Source organism: Sparus aurata, chromosome 13, assembly GCF_900880675.1.
Source record: "Sparus aurata chromosome 13, fSpaAur1.1, whole genome shotgun sequence".
Lineage (NCBI taxonomy): Eukaryota > Metazoa > Chordata > Actinopteri > Spariformes > Sparidae > Sparus > Sparus aurata.
The window spans coordinates 14,019,408-14,041,032 of NC_044199.1; the positions used below are offsets into that span (position 1 = coordinate 14,019,408).

At 39.0% G+C, this 21,625-nt stretch overlaps 2 protein-coding genes across 3 annotated transcripts in view; one reads left to right on the forward strand and one right to left on the reverse strand.

The window, feature by feature from the left end:
- The window catches only part of b3glctb (beta 3-glucosyltransferase b), a 33,107-nt gene extending 12,411 nt beyond the window's left edge, over nucleotides 1-20,696 (reverse strand). Inside the window, exons 1-4 of the mRNA XM_030438319.1 lie at nucleotides 20,402-20,696; nucleotides 18,594-18,631; nucleotides 18,461-18,500; nucleotides 18,187-18,296 (exon numbers count right to left, since the gene is read on the reverse strand). Of these exons, the coding sequence (XP_030294179.1) occupies nucleotides 18,187-18,296; nucleotides 18,461-18,500; nucleotides 18,594-18,631; nucleotides 20,402-20,462 (249 nt within the window). The 5' untranslated portion in view covers nucleotides 20,463-20,696. The remainder of the gene's footprint in view (nucleotides 1-18,186; nucleotides 18,297-18,460; nucleotides 18,501-18,593; nucleotides 18,632-20,401) is intronic.
- On the forward strand, nucleotides 5,564-16,687 carry LOC115594322 (nectin-3-like protein). Of its 2 annotated transcripts, none has more exons than XM_030438320.1 (10): nucleotides 5,564-5,717; nucleotides 5,874-6,212; nucleotides 7,267-7,382; nucleotides 7,469-7,625; nucleotides 8,265-8,393; nucleotides 12,020-12,135; nucleotides 12,222-12,378; nucleotides 13,018-13,146; nucleotides 13,617-13,725; nucleotides 15,975-16,687. In XM_030438320.1, the coding sequence occupies exons 1-10, from the start codon at nucleotides 5,657-5,659 to the stop codon at nucleotides 16,096-16,098; spliced, it is 1,437 nt and encodes a 478-aa protein (XP_030294180.1). In that variant the 5' UTR covers nucleotides 5,564-5,656; the 3' UTR covers nucleotides 16,099-16,687. The 2 variants fall into 2 exon arrangements, with proteins under 2 accessions (XP_030294180.1, XP_030294181.1); XM_030438321.1 differs by lacking the exon at nucleotides 15,975-16,687 and adding an exon at nucleotides 13,904-13,983.
- Nucleotides 20,697-21,625: the final 929 nt, after the last annotated feature.

Here is a 21,625-nt window from a genome sequence, read left to right on the forward strand (position 1 = left end):
TACTGACGGCCAGACTGAAAAAAAGACGACAAGACTAAACTGAAAACATAAAATGAGTCTCAAATTTTTAACTTCAAAATCTCAAGTCGTTTATTTTCTGTTTTAGTCAAGTTGCAAGTCATCAAACAGTTCACATTTTCAGTCTGAGTGGTAGTATTTGAAAGTAAAACTGAGTAAACAACACTGATGGTCAAACTGGGTAACCGTCTCACAAAATAAATACAGCTAAATCTAATATTATTCTAAATGTATGTGTTGTAGACATTATCATTGAGTAATGAAAATTAATCCCTTTGCATTTACTTACAAACAGCATTTCAGAGTTGCATTTCAATATTTGTATCTACCAATGCATGACCTGAAAATGCCCTAAATCACAGAGTTTAATTACATATATATATATATATATATATATATATATATATATATATATCATGCATTGGTAGATACAAATATTGAAATGCAATACTGAAATGCTGTTTGTAAGTAAATGTATACGTATATATTGAAATGCAATACTGAAATGCTGTTTGTAAGTAAATGTATACATATACATATATATATATATATATATATATATATATATATATATATATATATATATATATATATATATATAGCCTACAACATGTAGTGGAATTTGTGTGTATCAAATTAATTATAAGTAAATAGATGTAACCAAAATAAAACAGTCATGGCTCAAACCTCAGCTCTTTCACAAAGAGAACATCGAACCTCAAGTGTAAACTCACACAGAAAACATCAAGGTGAAACAGTTTTTTTTTTTTTACATGTATTATAAAACTGAAGAATTTCACCCAAGAGAAAGACCCTGGTGGGTGATGGTGTTACTTTTTTACCACTAGAGGCCAGTGTATACTGGCGACCATCTCCCTGAAGGAAGATAGTGAGGACTTTACACTTAAGTGACCCGCTGGAGGAAATGAGGCTGCACTGACGCTGACAGATATCACATGTTATAGAGTTTCAATTACTGTTTGGACAGAATAAGGACAAAGACAAGGGTTGATTCGGAAGCTGCTGTGTTATGTGACCCATGCAGATGATCGCACAAAAGCCCTTCCATCCAACTATTCACACTCACAGATGTAAAAATGAATGGGTTTGAAACAAAGTCATTACTGCTTATTTCGCTCAGTGACGGCCATTATTAACTCCGGAAACCATGGAGTGACCAAAAGCACAGTCAATTGTCCTTGATTTACAACAATGAGGAAAGCTATCCCAGGCTGCAAAGAACCAATAATGGATTTGAAACGGCAGCATTATGCTAATATATTGGGTCATTGGTGCATACATTCGTCCCTGCAATCACATCTGACTCTCCTCTGCCTTCAGTCTTAAAACCCTAGATTCAGCTTATCATTCCAGCCTGAGATTCATCACTGGTGAGTTATTCTTCTCAACACACAGTAGCGTCTTGAGTGGAAAAGCTGGGTGGGTATCGCTAACAGATAGTCGTGGCAGGAATTGTTAATTTTTCTTAAAAAGTCCTTAATGGCAACATGCCATCACTTCCCTGTGAAACTGGTCCCATAGTCATTTTCTGATGTGCTCGAGTGATTGGCTAATGCTCAAAGTGCTGTGCAAGCTAAACATTAACTTTGGGAAAACAGCATTTAGTTTTAGTTCTGCAGAAATCTTACAACACATGATCCATTTGACCTCCTAATCCCTTACTGTCCCTTTAACATTCACCCTAAACACTTTTTTAAAGTTATTCTTTTTTTTCTATATGATTTCTTTGTTTTGGCATGTGTTTGTAGGGGTGGAACTAATTACAACTACTGCAAATTACTGCAATTAAGTCTTTTTTGGGGCACTATAGTATTTTGTCTGTAATATCTCAAGTCTTTAATTTTACTTGTACTTCAGTACAGTTTGAATTGATATCTAAACCTTTGATCTGCATATCTGAAGCCAATAAGGCCATCCAGTCACCAACGGGCCAATGAAAACTCTGACATGGGGGCAAAATGACCACTGAGCAGAACAGAGCAGAGCCTGGAGATAAAACAGAAACCTCTTTGAATGCTCCTTTTAATAACTTGTAACTGAGTAATTTAATAGTCCTGGAATAAACTGTATCCTTGTAAAGGTTTATGAAAGCCGCTATGACGATACTCTGAGTGGACCATGACAACACTAACCGTATCTGTCTCATAAAACACTGTATCATTTCCCCTCTCGGCGTGTTTTTATGAACTGCTGTAGGTGTTATGGCGACCTGAGCCTGCACTCAGAGCCAGTAACAAATAAAGTCCCATGTAATAACGGCTGTAACAAATTGTTTGGTTAAAGGATAATTTCGGTCGATTTCAACATGCAGCTTTATTGCTCAAGCTACCCTTGACTTGCCAGTACCGAAGACGCGAACATTTTTGGTCCAACCCTTAGAGGGCTCCTTGAACGGAGAGTTAGCATTGACAGCTAAGCCATGGGGGCAGAACTTTACACTGTGTTTTAAGCATCTTAACATGCTCCAAATCTCACCCCAAAAGTTATGCAACATCAGCAGACACCTTACAACACAGCACTGTAGCGTGTTTGACTCAAAATAAATAAAAAAGTGGTTAAAACAGTGTGTTTGTGCAAGCAGCCACATATCGGTTTGTTTACAGCCCTGTCTTCCAATAGTCCAGCTGCAGTGATGATTCATTATTCATAGATTATAGACTATTTGACACAGCCTTTCAATAAATACAAACATAAAACAATATTCCTTCATTCAGTTGAAAGTCAGCTCATTCTGTGAATTCACTTTATGAATGAGTGCTACAGCAGAAACATGCATGCCACGACCACTGGGACCACAGAAATTTGAAAATGAGCTAAAGAAGGACACAGGCACCATAAGAAGTGAGAGCCATCAGTGGAGGCCCTATAAAATGTTTGTGTGTTAATCAAATTCATGTTTGAAAAACAAACAAAACGATTCTTACTGACTCTTATGTATTGATCTTTACAATGTATGTGTTTTTGTGTATTTTGGATGTGCTTGTAAGAGTCTATTTCTATATCTATGTTTAATCTTTCGGAATAAAGTGTCACGAAATCATCGAGAGAAAAAATTCAGTTGGACAACAAGCTACTCAAGCTAAGTCAGAGTTTGTAACTTTACTTCAGTAAAAGAATAACCACACGATGCACAACCTGCTCCCTTCGAAACTGTTTGCCGTTTAGCTCAGTCGGTAGAACGAGCATCCCATGTGCTGAGGCTTTGCAGCGGACTCGGGTTCGACTCCCGACATGGGTCCCTTTGCTGCGTATCACTCCCCCCTCTCTCTCCCTGTTTCCTGCCACCCTCTTCAGTTGTACTATCAATAAAGCCATAAAAGAATAAAAAAAAAAAAATCTATATCTATGTTTTATTTGGTCATAAAGCCACAGTACTGTATCAACCTTGCATTAATAAGAAACATATGGTTCATATATCTCTCTATAAAAGCAAGAAATCTCTTTCTGTCTGTCTGTCTGTGTTTGTGCCTCAAATATCTCTGCACATCAGGATCAGACTGACCTGAGATTTTCAACATGGCTGCTGTGTGGTTTAAGGGTGTGCAACGTCGGATTTGTTTGGACTACAATGATACCGTTAATAAATTATTTAATAAATGCTTTACAATTCCACTAGCATTGTCAACCATAGCCACCATAGCCACGTGTGTACCAGAACCAATCACTGCAGAGCCCACCTCCACGACACACCTTAAGAAACTAGCGGATTTATACCTGCAGAGGTGCAAGCTGGACTGGGATTTTGCTGGCAGTTGGGTCCCGTTCTCTGCATCTAAACTGACTGTTGTGGATTAATGAGACTAAACGAGTCCGGACTGAGTCTGTTCCGGTCTGAGGAGATCCGGATACGCGAGGACAACAAACTGGAATCGGAATCTGTGGATGTTCGTGTGTAGCTAGCTGCTAGCCAAGCCCCACCTCCTGAGTCGACGGACGCACCGGCGCGTCCAATACTGGATTTACGATAAATAATGTCTGCCACGCTTTTTTGCGAATATTGCCATTACGTTTGCTTTGTATCTGGTGCAGGAAGAAACGGTAAAAACAGGCTTTTGTCACGAAAGTGTCTGCAAGAAGGAAGTGTTTTCAAGCAAAAAAAACACATTCCTATTGGTGGAAAAAGGCACCACACCAACCAATCACAAAATGATATGGCAAAACACGTGATTTGGTTGTTGAGGAACGACGAAGTTGTGGGAGGGACGGCGGCGAAAGACTGACAGCAGCAGTGACAATGATAGAGACAGCGAGTTTTGAGAGTTGAGAGATTTGTGACATATTGCGTGTTTGGAGTGTATAATTAGTGTGTTATGCAGCTTTTGGTGTAGTGTGTTTAGTGTGTAGTGTAATCGTTTTTTTGTGTTGTGAGCCAAAACAACTGCTGAATGTGAAGAAGGCAGGAGAGCTGAAGGAGGCCTGAGCCTGAGGCATTGCCTGCATTTAAATGTAAATAGTTACATATATAACTTTGTAAATTTCAAAAACGTATGCACAAATTTAGCAAACAACAATTTATATTTGCATTGTAACTAATAAAAAGGGTTTATTAAACATATTTGTGGTTTTCACAGAAAAAAATCTAAATTTTTCCTACTCTGATTTTATGTTTTTTTGTGATTTTAGGTCCATTTTGTTAATACAGTTTGTCAAAATGAAACAATAACTGTACAGTCACACATGTGAGGGTGTGCTGAAAATAATGATACCAAACAAGGCAAGGTAAATCGTTTTTAAGGTGAAATATAATGGTAAAATCAAAAGTAGTCAAAAACGGCCAATCATATCCCTGACATCCCACCTTCAAACACAGCCTCATTTGGCCATCCATGAAAACGCTACTTAATCTCCCACTTTTTTAGGAAAACATACTTCCTATGGGCACTGCACTAGTTTACATAAATAGCTCAAGTGACTTAAAAAAGTGAAGTTTACTCAAGAGAGAATTAATTCAATCTGTTAAGTCTTGGTTGGCACTGTGTAGATCAGGGGTACTCAAATACAAATCTTAAAGGGCCACAAAGATTTTTTTCAATGACTCAAAGGTCCATGTATTGAGGTCGGTCAGGCCACATGCAATAATACTGTAATATTCAAAACAAAATGTCCTTTTCATTCTAAACAACAAAATACGAACTAAAATAAAATGTAATTTCCATTTTAACATAAATTAAAATACATAGTTGAATATTTCCTCTTTTTGTTTGCCTTCAAACATTGTGTCCATCACTTCAGTCATGCATTATTTTATTTCATTGTGACATAGATGTGACAAGCATCCTGCTTGCAGCTTGATATGACGATTTCAGTGCATTTATTATTATTATATTATTACTACGTCTGGCCTTTGTTACTGCTGCACCGTAAAATATGTGGGGCTTGTCCTGGTCAGAGTGAGAATGAATGCAAATTTTCATCCCAACTTCGAGTTGGGATGAAAATTTTCTATTACAAATCTGCTTTGCACCACAGGCTTTTTCACGTGATGTGATGTCTAACTGATGATCCTGTGGTTTCCTGTGAAAACAGGAAAATAGCTGTCTCACAGTCTCTGCCCGACGCTTAGCTCAGTCGACGGTGAACTGTTGTAGTCTTTGCTGATTCTTTCAACAGATTAGATATGGCTAAAAGTGCACCGGGAACGGCCTTCTATCTCCTGCTCCTCACCTCCATTATACAAGGTAATCCTGGACCACACCTGCTGGTTGCTCATATACCGGCAAAGATGGGAATATTCACCATGGTTTTGAAATGTGTATTGGCTTCTGATGTGACAAGCTGCCTCAGTAATATCGACATTTCTTATATCGTATGTTACCTGATTTTTTGCTTGACAGGGTTACAGGATGTTGAGGTGTTCCATTATGAAAAGATGGAGGCAGTGGTGGGCCAGGATGTTGTACTACCCTGTACTGTACATGGCCATTCTGATCTCAAGCTTGTCTGTATTGAATGGAGTAAGAATATAAATGAGATCACAAAGCTGGCTGTGTACAGTTCAAGTTATGGAGTACATCTATTTTGGCCTAACATCAGCATGCAGATTGAGAACGAGACATTGGGCTCCTACCTACACCTTCCTGGGGTGTCAAAATGGGACAGTGGTGTCTATATTTGTGACATCGCAACCTTTCCTCTGGGCGCCATCAGGAGTGAAACACAACTGGAGATCAAAGGTAAGATGGAGGCAAAGACATGCAGAGCCATTCCTTCTTTCTCCAACCAGATTCTGCAGTCTGCACAGAATTTAACATTTGGATGATGTGCAGTAACTCTTCTATCTAATTGTCCGTAGAGTGCTGTAGGAACGATTCCTAAAACCATAAAACCAAACCTTCCAGTTCACTTGTCGCAAAAGTCTGAGTCTTTTTAATGGGTTTTTTTATTTTCAAAGTCTGAAATAAGATCTGTGGTTAATGCAAGCTTAAGAGACTTCCACGTTTTAGTCAATGACAGTAATTACACCAGTTTGAATTATAAAGCATTTACTTTTATCAGAAAACGGTGTTACTAATAAGTGGCTCAATGAGGCAACAGGGGTCAACGGGGACATTAAATCTCGTCACCAGTCTGTTTTTACCGGTGGACTTTAGTTGTGAATAGTTCGGTCTGTAAATGTACAATTCATACATTAGTCAATTTTTAGCAAAATGAGGCTACTCTACTGTAATAAGATTCTGGGTGTTGTCGACATTGCAGTAATGCAACTGCAGTGTAGTTTGCCAAAAGCCTAACACTGGCTTTTTACTTGTGAGGATTTTATTTACGCTCCACAAATCGTGTGTGATCTGTGAAGATTTTTTTGCTGATCAAAATGTCTAAATATCATGAACTTGTGTTTTACACAGAGCTCTTTTTCCCTTTTATTTGTCATTCCTGCGGCACTCTATTTCAAATACTTCTTGCTGCTTCTGATTAAATCAGCTGGTCCTCTGCCAACCACAGTTGTTATTTACTTCTGAGCAAAAAAGAAGTAATTGTAAACAACATATCAACGGTAAGAACTTTTTTTGGACTGCAAATTGGACAGAAGAAGCAAGACTAAGATGTAAGCTCTGGGAAATTGTGAAGAATTGCCATCACATCTTTTGATTCTTTTACACAAACTACACAATAGGTCTTGAAAATACTTTGAAGATTAATCAGTAATGAAAAGCCTGTTATCTGCAGCCCTGCTAACAGCAGTCTTTGGGTTGTCAATCCGAATTAATGAAATTTTCTGTCTTTTAGATGTTGATTTTGGGTTAATAATCTGTGATGCGAACAGCACTCTTGAGGTCCATGTTGGAGAAAATGTGACCATTAGCTGCACAGCACTCCCGAACGTGCAGTACAGGTGGACCAAGGTACGGGACAACTGATTACTTCTGACATCAAATCCTCCTTCAATTTGAAAGGTATTCATGTGCTACATAATCTTGTTTTGCCCTAGAACAAGAAACTGCTGTCAGAGAACGCATCTCTGGAGCTCTCGTGGGTGACTGATGCTCACGGAGGGGCTTACACACTGACTGTCAACACAGGGAAAAAAAGTCTGCACAAAACATTTACCATCTCAGTGCTAAGGACAACCACTAGCTTACATACAGGTGAGCTTCATTTCCTCACTGCTACTTCCTCTCTTTGTGTCGCACTCACTTTCAGCATTCCCACAGGGCCGGATTTACAATCTAACGGAGGGCCCGAGAGACTGAATGACTTAATAAACCTCACTGGACACAGATCTGATACTTGACTTTTGTTATTAGTGTGAAGATCACTCAGTTTTTACATTACATAGCAGAAGGGAAAGATGGAGATGTAAAGGATTCCAAAGCAACCAGCCATGATTTCATTGCATCATTGCACAATGCCTCTCGATCATCACAAGATTGCAACCTATCGGTGCACAGATGTTAACTGGCCGCACAAGTGAGTGGATTGTAACGTGACATGAACAATGAGAGCTTCCCTGTCTCGCACAGTTGTTTACAGCTGCTGGACTGTGGACTTCTTTGTGAAGATTTCAGGTTGGATGTTCTAAGAACAGTCTCGAGTACCTCATCTCAGCGCCTCTCTCTGCTCTGCTAACAGAAAGCAGCAGTAGCTAACGCTAGTTTAGAAATGGAGTCTGCGGTAATAAACTAACAACCAGCTTCCAACACGACACTTCACAATCACTTCAACAAGTCCAATTATCTGTCAGAAAACCCTGTCTCACACTTTAAACATGTCCACTTCGGTCGCAGCAAGATCAACATGGGAGATGACGACTCAGTCCACACAACATACAGTGCATCCAGAGGTCACTTCCTCAACATTACCAGAGAACCCCAGCACCCTGGGAAGCATTACGGGAAATATCCCTGACATTGAAGGTAATAATGACTTAATATTTCACATTTAATTCATCCATGTCGACAAATGCTCACGTCCAATGAATCGTGTGTGATCTGTGAAGATTTTTTTGCTGATCAAAATGTCTAAATATCATGAACTTGTGTTTTACACAGAGCTCGTTTCCCTTTTATTTGTCATTCCTGCGGCACTCTATTTCAAATACTTCTTGCTGCTTCTGATTAACCCTTGTGCCTTCCTTAAAAAAACTTCCTCTAACCACCTTCGTGGCAAAAATGTACACGCACAAAATCTGCCATAAAATCCTCATACATCAATATTTTTTTCTGCTTTTTTTTTTGCTTGAATCCCTTAACCAACTTGTTCCCTGATCAAAATGATCAAATATTTAATAGTTTTCAGGATTTTAACCCTTTAAATGCCAGTTTGATTATTTGAATTATCAATTATATTTTTTTTAAAAAACACAAAAAATGTATTATTTTCTATATAATAAGTAGTAGCCTTATGGGGCTTTGGTGGTGATTAGAGTCTTGGATATGTCAAAGATTACCAACAAAATTGATTTGATTGCATCAGTATTTTTTATGTAGTAACAAATACTCCCGCTAACCACCTTCGTGGCAAAAATGTACACACACAAAATCTGCCATAAAATCCTCATACATCAATATTTTTTTCTGCTTTTTTTGCTTGAATCCCTTAATCAACTTGTTCCCTGATCAAAATAATCAAATATTCATTAATTTTCAGGATTTTAACCCTTTAAATGCTAGTTATATTATATGTGATTAGAGTCTTTGATATATCAAAGATTACCAACAAAATTGATTTGATTGCATTAGTATATTTTATGTAGTAACAAATACTCCCTCTAACCACCTTCGTGGCAAAAAATGCCCCATTGACTTCCATTAAAACCACATTTTTTAATCGCACTACCATTACAGTATAAAACCATGCATTCTGTAATGTCAGCATGCCATTTTGAAGAAAAGTAGTTATATTTGACATTTTTGATGTATTTCACCAGATTGAACCATTTTCCCATTGTAGGCCGATGCATGAAATTCTTGTATTTTTGCCAGTTATATTATGGAGCCGGGTGACTACCAGGGCCCTGTGTGTGTGTGTGTGTGTGTGTGAAATGTTTTTAAATCAACATCTGATTCATCAGTGTGAACTCTTATTGTGCAAACTGCAACAACTTTGGAAATTTAGACAACAAAAAACAAAATAGAACATATGAAATATGAACAAAATATGAAATATAAACAGAAATATCCAGGCATTGAATATACGACGTGTGTGTGTGTGTGTGTGTGTGTTTGAGAGAAACAGATGCATGGATACTGTGTGTGTGTGTGTGTGTGTGTGTGTGTGTGTGTGTGTGTGTGTGTGTGTGTAATCTGAGGGTTAAATGAAATACAAGTTTACAGCTGCTATTGAAATATCAAAGTTATTGTTTCTTCTTCCTCTTCTGGACAGAAAGGAGGTCTCAAAGTGTGTGTGTGTGTGTGTGTGTGTGTGTGTGTGGTCCTGCAGCCTGTGACCTAGTGTTCCCTACAAATGCACACTTGGTGGTGGAAGACCTCTTTTTCAGGCCTCTGCACAACCAGCACACACCTCTCCTTCTAGTGGAGCTGGTCAATGGCGCTGTCAGGATGAGAAGTCTCATGTATGCCCGAATCTCTTGGGCATCCACGTCACTCCATCCTGACACTGAATGCCTCCCGTATAAGTTTGTCATTTGCAAAATGAGCTGGATCAGGTCAGGAGTGAAGAAAAGGTCAAAAGATGATGCTACATTATGGATTCTTGATATTGCATCTCCCATGGGCCCTGGCATCATGCCGGTGGGTGCCTGCATGTAGCACAGAGTCTCAGCATGAGATGGAGACCACACTTGCCCGTCGACTGACTTTTAGGATGGACAGGATCCTCAGTGCCCGCTTCACTCTCAGAGGATGGGTCAGAGGCACTCACAGACGTGGAAGACTCCAGTGAGCCTTCTGTGTCAGACTCCCCCTCGAAGATCGTGGTTTCCCCTGATGAATCCTGCAGCTCGCTGTCAGATAAAGGCTGCATGACCATTTCTAATGCCTCTTCTCTTCTGAAATGCCTTTTCATTTTTGCACCCTCTCTGCTCACTAATGAAATGACCCCTCAGACAAGTTGCATGTTTATCTTTGGCTGTGAAAGCAGCCAGGTGCATAAACACACTAACCGTTGTTTTTGCTTTGTTTTTGAGAACAGCAAAGGCATGTTTTCACTCAAGCACCTTTTCAAAGACACATGAAACACATTCCTCAAAAGATGACCTTTTTTCACCGCTGAAGTGATCAGTGCATGCTTACAGATTCTCACACACACACACACACACACACACACACTCACTCTCTCACTTTCTATCTCACACACACACACAGACAGACACACACACACACACACACACACACAACATGCACACACACACACACACACACACACACACACACACACACACACACACACACACACACACACACACACACAGGGCCCTGGTAGTCACCCGGCTCCATAATATAACTGGCAAAAATACAAGAATTTCATGCATCGGCCTACAATGGGAAAATGGTCGAATCTGGTGAAATACAACAAAAATGTTAAATATCACTACTTTTCTTCAAAATGGCATGCTGACATTACAGAATTCATGGTTTTATACTGTAATGGTAGTGAGATTAAAAAATGTGGTTTTAATGGAAGTCAATGGGGCATTTTTTGCCACAAAGGTGGTTAGAGGGAGTATCTGTTACTACATAAAATATACTAATGCAATCAAATCAATTTTGTTGGTAATCTTTGATATATCAAAGACTCTAATCACCACCAAAGCCCCATCAGCCTACTACTTATTATATGGAAAATAATACATTTTTTGTGTTTTTTTTAAAATAAATAATTAGTAATTCAAATAATAAAACTGGCATTTAAAGGGTTAAAATCCTGAAAATTATTGAATATGTGATCATTTTGATCAGGAAACAAGTTAGTTAAGGGATTCAAGGTAAAAAAAAAAAGCAGAAAAAAATATTGATGTATGAGTATTTTATGGCAGATTTTGTGTGTACATTTTTGCCACGAAGGTGGTTAGAGGGTGCAAAATGCATTACAGGAAAATAAAAGACATGTAAGAGTAAAAGACACTGGATTTCAAAAATTTGACTAAAAAGAAGAGTTCCTACAAAAATCCATGCCACAAGCTGTAACACAGCCAAAATGATCGCTAAATCAAAAAAAAAAGTTGAGAAAAATGTACGAAAATGCCCGAGGAAGGCACAAGGGTTAAATCAGAGCGCTGGTCCTCTGCCAGCCACAGTTGTTATTTACTTCTGAGCAAAAAAGAAGTAATTGTAAACAACATATCAACGGTAAGAGCTTTTTTTGGACTGCAAATTAGACAGAAGAAGCAAGACTAAGATGTAAGCTCTGGGAAACTGTGAAGAATTGCCATCACATCTTTTGATTCTTTTACACAAACTACACAATAGGTCTTGAAAATACTTTGAAGATTAATCAGTAATGAAAAGCCTGTTATCTGCAGCCCTGCTAACAGCAGTCTTTGGGTTGTCAATCCGAATTAATGACATTTTCTGTCTTTTAGATGTTGATTTTGGGTTAATAATCTGTGATGCGAACAGCACTCTTGAGGTCCATGTTGGAGAAAATGTGACCATTAGCTGCACAGCGCTCCCGAACGTGCAGTACAGGTGGACAAAGGTACGGGACAACTGATTACTTCTGACATCAAATCCTCCTTCAATTTGAAAGGTATTCATGTGCTACATAATCTTGTTTTGCCCTAGAACAAGAAACTGCTGTCAGAGAACGCATCTCTGGAGCTCTCGTGGGTGACTGATGCTCACGGAGGGGCTTACACACTGACTGTCAACACAGGGAAAAAAAGTCTGCACAAAACATTTACCATCTCAGTGCTAAGGACAACCACTAGCTTACATACAGGTGAGCTTCATTTCCTCACTGCTACTTCCTCTCTTTGTGTCGCACTCACTTTCAGCATTCCCACAGGGCAGGATTTACAATCTAACGGAGGGCCCGAGAGACTGAATGACTTAATAAACCTCACTGGACACAGATCTGATACTTGACTTTTGTTATTAGCGTGAAGATCACTCAGTTTTTACATTACATAGCAGAAGGGAAAGATGGAGATGTAAAGGATTCCAAAGCAACCAGCCATGATTTCATTGCATCATTGCACAATGCCTCTCGATCATCACAAGATTGCAACCTATCGGTGCACAGATGTTAACTGGCCGCACAAGTGAGGGGATTGTAACGGGACATGAACAATGAGAGCTTCCCTGTCTCGCACAGTTGTTTACAGCTGCTGAACCGTGGACTTCTTTGTGAAGATTTCAGGTTGGATGTTCTAAGAACAGTCTCGAGTACATCATCTCAGCGCCTCTCTCTGCTCTGCTAACAGAAAGCAGCAGTAGCTAACGCTAGTTTAGAAATGGAGTCTGCGGTAATAAACTAACAACCAGCTTCCAACACGACACTTCACAATCACTTCAACAAGTCCAATTATCTGTCAGAAAACCCTGTCTCACACTTTAAACATGTCCACTTCGGTCGCAGCAAGATCAACATGGGAGATGACGACTCAGTCCACACAACATACAGTGCATCCAGAGGTCACTTCCTCAACATTACCAGAGAACCCCAGCACCCTGGGAAGCATTACGGGAAATATCCCTGACATTGAAGGTAATAATGACTTAATGTTTCACATTTAATTCATCCATGTCGACAAATGCTTACGTCCAATGAAGACAACATTTCAAGGACAGAATCTGATGATCAGTAATGCATTATATTTGCTCAGCTCGGAGTAAACTGTTTCAAAGTAGAAAATAAGGGTTTAGTGCTGCACAGGCAAGTTACCCTTGAAAAAGTACAGATGTATATTAGCCGCAATTTCTCTGCCTACACCATCTGCATCTTCATCACATGTGGTGACTTTACAGGCGCCAGTTTTCTCAGCCTCAGGCTAGCTCACCTTTTCAAGGTAGAAGTATTGTATACAGGACACACAGGCAAAAATGTTCAAAGTTTTATATTTATTATCAATATCAACTGGAGTCAGATGGCTTTCAACAAGAGCAAGCCGGTCAATACATCTTAAGCTGTTGCTGTCCTCCAAAATGACACCTTTCCTTTCTCTATATGCTCCTTAGATGCTGATGGTGCACGGACTCATCTGTTGATGAGGTCAATCATCATCGCAGTGCTGATCCTGATCGTTGTGGCTGCCTTCCTTTACACAAAACAAAGGATGAAGCGGAGGTGAAGCTCTCTTTAACTATCCATTAAAGCATCCTCTACACACACTTGCACTTGTTCAGGGTCATGCAGCGGGTAACAAATCAATGGATCCAATAGATAAACACGACCAACAGCAACTTCATGGATGCAGCCTACTCTCTCCCAATGCCACGAGTCAATAGTTGTGCTCTCTCTATAGGATGGATCTGCCACTGCCTCATCCTCCTCCAAGTATCCTCCTCCAAGTATAGAGCGGCAAGTCACAGTAGCTGCGTTTACACAGAGCCGAATATTACGATTATAAAAATGCTCATCTCAGTCAGAATAAACAAGCTCAAACAGAACCAGATTTCAATTGGTTGCAGTGGAGGATATTAAACCTGACCTAAAATCTGTTTTCTTTCTGTGCATGCCCAACCACCATCTTGACTTAAATGCAATATTAACGAAGATGGCGGCCTCTTACATAGCATACCCCCATCTGCTGTATCAGAGTGTGCAGACACTGACATTATTACGTCAATGAAAGTAATTTGGCTTCAGATTATCATTATCATCATCATCTATTTTATTCTATAATTGGCCTTTAACCGATAAAATAAATCCCCTCCACCAAAAGTTCTTTGATGCGCTTGATTAACAGAGAACGGGTTGCTGTTACACAATGTGGCACATTGTACTGTGGAACAGTGCCAGAGAGAGGCTAGTTTTTCTCTAAGAAACAAAGACAGAAATTCTATTTCTGCAAAAAAAAATGGGAAAGAAAAATGGTCGCTCCAGTCACTCAAGATTTGGGGAATTTTGTGACTGGATTTATTTTTCTCTACGAAACACATTTTTTAACTTAATAAGGCTTTATGTTTTAACTCTGCATAAAGTCGTTCAGAAAAGAGAAATAAGCGTCAATAAAACACACAACATTCATCACCCTCATCACCCCTCCTCATATGTTTCACAATTTTCCAAACGCTCACTGCCCTCTACCTGCTCCCTCAGACACACGCTCAAAGAACGGAGCGCGGCACACGGAGTGCAAAGATGTGGAAGCAGGGTATATGCAGGAATCCTTAAGTTATATTTAATACCTTTTAAGACCTTTTTTAAAGACCCATTCCGTACATTTTAAGACCTCATCACCACTTCGAGTTACATCAGTGACATACTTTAACTTACATTTACTATATATTGATCTTAAGATAACACAACTAAACAGCCTTGGTTAATGGTAACTCTTTATCAATACAACACGGGTCAGGAACAAAGCACAAGAGAATTAACTATGTAACTAAATAAAACTTGTTCTGTAGAAGACTAGCCCTTGTTGAAGAAAATCATTCAAGTCCTGTTGAGCAGTTTGCTGTGGTGATGTGTTTATTCAAAGAATACCGGTAAACTGGTGAACTGACAGGCACAGAGCGGGTCTGAGCCGATGAGTCGACCCAGAGCAAATGAAACAATAGCATTTTATACAGTAAGAACAAGGAAGGGCAGGTTCAAACAAAAGGTAAACAAAAGGGGATGCAAAAGGAGATGGTCTGCTCTTAGAGAGAGTGAACAGCAGGGGGTGGGGGGGGGGGGAGTATGGGGGCACACATTTAACATAGTGATCAAACCGGGTCCAGATGTCTCTTGATCAACTGGTGTTACGCAAATGTGTATCCGCAGGGTGCAGGAGACAGACAGAAATCACCATTTAGGTCTGGTGGTCAAAGGGCTCTTTCCAGACACCACCTCAAATGTGTATTTTCTTCCTCACCCTGTGACTGATATATTATTAGATAAGGTATCATTACATTTTTAATATTGCATCAATTCTCGGTCGCAACCGTCCAAAGTTTCACGAGATAAATTTGAGGGGGGACAAAATTATTAATTAGGTAGAAAATAAGAAAAAAAGTTCTGCTACGCAAATTTGCTACCAAATGTTATACCTTGGAAAACAACTTTTTAAGACTTTTAAATAGTTTATAAGGGCCTTATTTTTCACTTAATTGATTGATTAACTTTTGGGGGGGGGGATGGATGGCTAGCTGGCTGGCTGGATTTTTTGGGAGTAAATCAAAGTGAAATTTCCATCTTTACTTCTTTTTAACCTGTTGTACTGTTATCTCTATTTCCACCTGAATGTGTGACTGCTCCTTGCGGCTGCCATGCACGGTCATTTAATGAGCTATGAATGACAAAGTGGAGTTTGTTAATTTCATAACAACGGCTCTAGACCGATGTTTCTTGACATTCTCACTAATTCCATTATTCTTTCTGTCTCTCAGGGAGAAATTGGTGCGTGAAAACACCTCAAACCACCTCATGGCTTCATATCAAAACAATCACAGACGTGTCAGATTCAATCACTGCTCTAGCGATGTCGCTGGTGAATCATTCTCTGATGTGTGACTGCAGAGGTCTCCTGACTAAAGATAGAGACACAGAGGTTGAGAGTAGGGCTGCACGATATGGTCAAATAGTGATATTGCAATTATTTTGACAGATGTTGCGATTGCAATATGATTCATGATTATTGTGGATGATTCAATTTTCCATGGCAAATTTCATTGTCATTGAAAAACTAGTAAAATCATGATGATGTGGCCCTTCCCCCGGTCTCTTCCAAACAAACACAATTTATTACATCTGGACTGGAGAAAAACCTTTGAAGGCCAGAGCATCCATGCAGTACAACAACATTTTATTAAAAACACTGTATTGTCACATTTTAGCATTATAAAATAATCGCAGTTCTTGCAATTTGGATATTGCACTTTGTCATATTGTGATTTTGATTATTTTGCAAATCATTTTGCACCCCTCGTAGAGAGACGACGATGAATGCAATTCAAGAATCACAAATCCAAGCATCGTCATTCTAAAACCATTGTGAATACAATAACAACTTTATACTTTATGCCTTAAGAATTAATCATATCTGAAGCATGTAACACAGTTCACATTTTCTGTACTTGAGGGAAATAAAAGTTTTCAAATATCTTCTGTCCTTTGTAACAGTCTAAGACACTTTATATTGAATTTAATATGTTACTGTAGAATTCCACAGAGCCCTGCTGACTGCCTTCTGTCTGTTTTCCTGTCAGGGAGGGTTATCTGGATCGAAACTGAGGTTTTGGGATGTATCAAACAGTGTCTCTTTACTTAACAATACCCTATCTCACCAAAGGGAAATTAACAATTCTGTTCAACAATCTACTACGGGCCGTCACGTCCATAAATATGTCATCTCATTTCACTGTGGTTAGTAACAAATTCGTTTTCACAGCTACTCGGCAGGCATGTATTATTAAATATATACTGTGTGAGAGAAGGCTCCATGACAAGGAGGACACCTATTGGTACTAGTGTAATACCACAGCGATGCAAAACACCAAGTAAGACCTCAAAAGTCATTGAAGCAAATTAACTTTGAAACTGCCTGCAGCCTCTTAATTGTGTTATTGCCAGTGCAGCACATTTCATGTACATAGATGCAACCCTTTTCAGCCTTTAATGGGAACAAGTTTGCTCCCAAACAATAAACAGTATTGCTGCTAATAAAAGTGCCCCAAGCACTGAGAACAATAAATCATGCATCTATTATTGAATCTAGTGGTTCTCAAACTTTTCTATGATATGAAAAAAGGTCATGCCCCTAGCCTGCAATTTTAATCGATAATTAACATTGACAGAGGAAGGAGCCAATAAATTAAATATCAGCATTTCCAAATAAGACATCTCAAAATGACAAGGCCATTGTTATATTATGTGTGGAGTTGTGCACTTAAATCATCCTAAATGTTCCTACTACCTCATCTGTGAATATTTCTACCTGAGTCACGTTAGATTTCTTTTCTTCGGCACTGGTGGTCGTTTCTCAGTGCAAACAAAGACTCTCACAGTCACACATTACTTCGTGGTGTCATCAAACTACATCTTTTGTTTTCATCGTTTTGCCCCTGACAGCAGCAGTTACATGCCATGTGTTTAAGTAACCATATAGATGGTTTTATGTCTCAGCCCATTTACTACAATTGATGTATACTAATATTAACTGCTCCTAATTTTCTATATGGAACTGCAAAGTTGCTAACACGAAATAAAAATTGTGAAATTAAAAATAATAATCACTAATAAAGTATGAAGTAATGTCATGTATGCTAAAATTTGATAATTAGCACTTAAAACAAAGTACAGTTGATGGGAACGTAAATAGCTCTGCAGGTATTTGGCCATAAACCAAAGTGTTGGACGAACTGAGATGAATGTCTGAATCAAATTTCATGGCAATCCATCCAATATTCAACTTGAAAATATATATATAAAAAACGTCTTTTTTCAACAAATACGTTTTACTGGCCTGCATTATTACATGCACATGTTGACGCACAAACTGCTGTATACAAGAAAGATCAGGCTCACGATCTTTACTCCCAGAATATTATCCCTACGAGGGAAAAGTGTCAACCAATGAAGCTATCGCCTGTCAGATGTTACCTGTCCCAGTTCGGCTGCCTGCTGCAGAATCTCCACCCTCCTCTGTTCACCTCGACGGGCGTGGTATGAGTTCCTTTGACTCTGGATCACGAACACAACCTCCTCCAATCCTGAAAAACTCACACAGAAAAGGTAGAGAGGGGAGATTTTGGTGTGAAGGTGGATCTTTTCATTCAAACACCTCATGTGTGCACTAATGGCATGGTTTAAATTAAATCTAAATGTTGCTGTGGACAAAATGTCACACCGTCTGCAGTGAAATCGCCTCACTCACCAACAGAGCTGTATGCAGTGGGCTCCTGGCGCTCTGCTGCCTGTGGGGAGTCAGAGGGGTTCAGGTTAAGTCTGACACACACTGCTGAGCCACGTGATGAAGCATAATCACAGCGAGAATCATGAGGACTTACATGAGCACGACCTGTGTGTTCATCTGCAGCAGAGGGACCTTGAAAAGAAGTATCAGCGTTATCATTATCATGAAATGGTAATATTGCCCTGCCCTGTAAAATAATTGTTAAATGAAATCCATTTATATGCAAGAATTTCCGTCAACAAACTGAGCAAGTATAAATATCCATATCATTGCAGGACAACATTTTAACATTGGGACACATCAGTCACAGTATGACAATGATGAAGCAAGAACAGCCCGAGCAGTAGGAGAATCAGCAGCAGGAGCAGTGCGGTCTCTCTTGCACAATCCTTTCACTTCCTCTTGAATCCAGGAAATCTCAAAACAGACATTACAACCAGGACAGCTGCAGTTACTGCTCAACATGTAGGATTTGTGGTGGTAAACATATCCCACTTATTAGAGTCAACAAGTGTAATTGTGTGTAAGCATGCAAATCGATGCCAAGCAGAAATATGGCAGAAATTGTCCTCTAAGGAATTACAGGTATTATTAATAATGTGCTTATTTTGGTGTCAAGATGCAACAAACAAAATCTATTCCAATCTTTTACACTGACAAACAGTCCATGTTCTAATAACAGAATGCCTAAAATAACAGGATGATACAATAGTCTCAGAAGAAATGAAATATTTTGTCATTTATGTAGTGGTAAGTGCCTAGGGGATTAATATCATGTTTTGTATGAGTGTAGAAATACAGGCTAGGTCGATAGCTGAAAGAAATGCCTGCCAAAATACTTTGTAAATACTTTAATAAACGTGTACTGTTATCAGAGACTGATCATCCAAGGTCGTACATAACCTAGGTACATCTTGTGAAATAGGTCAATGGTTGTTTGCCTAGGTGCGGTGTTTTTCTTTCAATAACACATGCTGTCTACAATAAAAACATCTTATGGCATACAATAAAACGTTTTTGGATGCAGAGGTACATCCTGGTATCTCTGTCACACTGCATTGGATTGCACACCAAATGGTTTTATGGCTCAATAATTAGGCTAGTATGCCAAGTCATTGAAACGCAGCCATCTACTTTGGTGACCTCGTTCATTTCCCAGCAAAGCCCGCCCATCTTACACCTGAGCAAAGGTCTAATTGGCTAGCCAGGGAAAGAATGTGTGCAAAGCTTTTTTATCAGTGAATCATTTTACAATTTCAGAAAGAAAAACATTACATCACCTGTAAAGCAAATGCAGGCTGATCTAAGTGTTACTGAAATATTGTGATTTAACTGTCCAAAAGTTGTATTCCCAAAGCTAATGCTCCAGTTACAGACAATATGGACCAAGAGGAAAATTTGTTTTTATTACAACTCGTCCAAATAGGATATAACTTTATTCGCAACTACCTTTTTTCTTCACATAAAGACTTCTATGTAATTGTATTTGTGAATATATTTCCATATTTGAACATTAAACTATTTTTGCCATGATATTTGCTTGCTTTGCTGCCACTTGTTTACAACCCTCACAGGATCACCTGCACTTGTTTGTAGTGCGTCAAAGTACGCTACAGTAAAAACACCAGTTCCTGTTATGCATTTCAAAACAAAATATTCAGCTAATACGTAGCACAGCAAATATCACGGCGATGTTGCTGAATAGCTACATTACGTGATTTGTCATTAAATCGTCCATTGGTACATTTTCCAAACTGTGGTGTACCTTTTATATTATATTAATAACTTTACTTTGAAGAACACATTGAACGAACTTCCTGTATTTCGGCCAGTCTGACGCTCTTGGTGCTAGCAGTTTAGCTAACACGTTAGCTGCCCCAGCAGGGCATTGACTCCACTTACCGAGCCAAACAAGAAGCACGGCGACCAGTTTGCATCGGTCAACCACATTATGGGGTGACATGGTTCCCCCGGCTGCTGGTTTTCGGTTGAAATCACCGTCTTTTCATGGCGAGGCGGAGAAATTGGTTAGCTACATTCCTGCACTGGCTGAACTACTGTGGTCGACTGATGTGACTGTAAGTGTGGAGCTTTAGCGACCTCCAGCGGACACTACATTAATAGGTCACTGCCATGCTACACTGGAGTTTAGTACATTTCAATAATACTTTGTCCAGTTCTGTCTGATATCATACAAATTATAATATAAAAGTGCATTTTTCAGGCGCCGTTTTTCATGTTTAGCTACAGTAAATTGGCATCTTTTAAAAGATATTTGAAATCCACCTACACCTCAGATATGGCATAGTTTTATTTATTTACACCGTAATTTAAAAATGTAATGATAAAATGAAAAAAATAAATGAAACATTTTAATTTCTAAAATGTAATTACAGTTAACATTGTATTTTATTTATACTTCTACTACACTACCTTTCAAATGACCTACCTTTACCAGCATTAAGCTGTTGTTTACACATTGGTTTATCACCTATAATTAGAATGGCTTTTGTGCTCAGACACCAGCAACCTAAACACCTGATCCATGCTTTATTTCCTGACTAATTAATGAAAATGTCATTAAACGTTAAAGAAAGTGAAAAAAAAGAATCCCGGATCTGTCCCTTTATCCATATACGCACCTAAAGTAAATAGCGTCTAATCTGGGCTGAGGCCCATCCTCCATCCAAGTTGAGTGGAAATTCGTTATGTATTTTTTGTGTAATGTCGCTGACAAACCAACAAACAAATAGACACAGGTTAAAACATAACCTCCTCAGTGGAGGTCCAGCTACAATCAAGTATTATAAGATAACACTGACAGAGCCACTGCCTAATGAGTACTTTAAGAACAATGTCAAGGATCTGATTTTCATCCACCATTAATGCCTAACTGTGAATGACGCACAATGTTTCCCAGAAACCCATAAAACTGATCAGAAGCCATTCCCTCAGGTTTCCAGTCTACAAACAGGGTTATAATCTATTACAATACCATTGCACAATAATTTCGACATGAACATGCCGCTTTTTATCCTCACATTGTGTAATATGTTATATTGACATTGTATTATTATTTTTTACCTTGTTATATTGCTTTCTTTGTTTAAAACAAAGCAAAACAGA

What these genes read in the sequence shown, in the direction of transcription:
- LOC115594322 (XM_030438320.1), top strand. Translation starts at nt 5,657, where the DNA reads ATGGCTAAAAGTGCACCGGGAACGGCCTTCTATCTCCTGCTCCTCACC. An exon ending in AAATATCCCTGACATTGAAG is followed by an intron (nt 13,147 to 13,616) that starts GTAATAATGACT and finishes TATGCTCCTTAG; the next exon opens with ATGCTGATGGTGCACGGACT. An exon ending in AAACAAAGGATGAAGCGGAG is followed by an intron (nt 13,726 to 15,974) that starts GTGAAGCTCTCT and finishes TCTGTCTCTCAG; the next exon opens with GGAGAAATTGGTGCGTGAAA.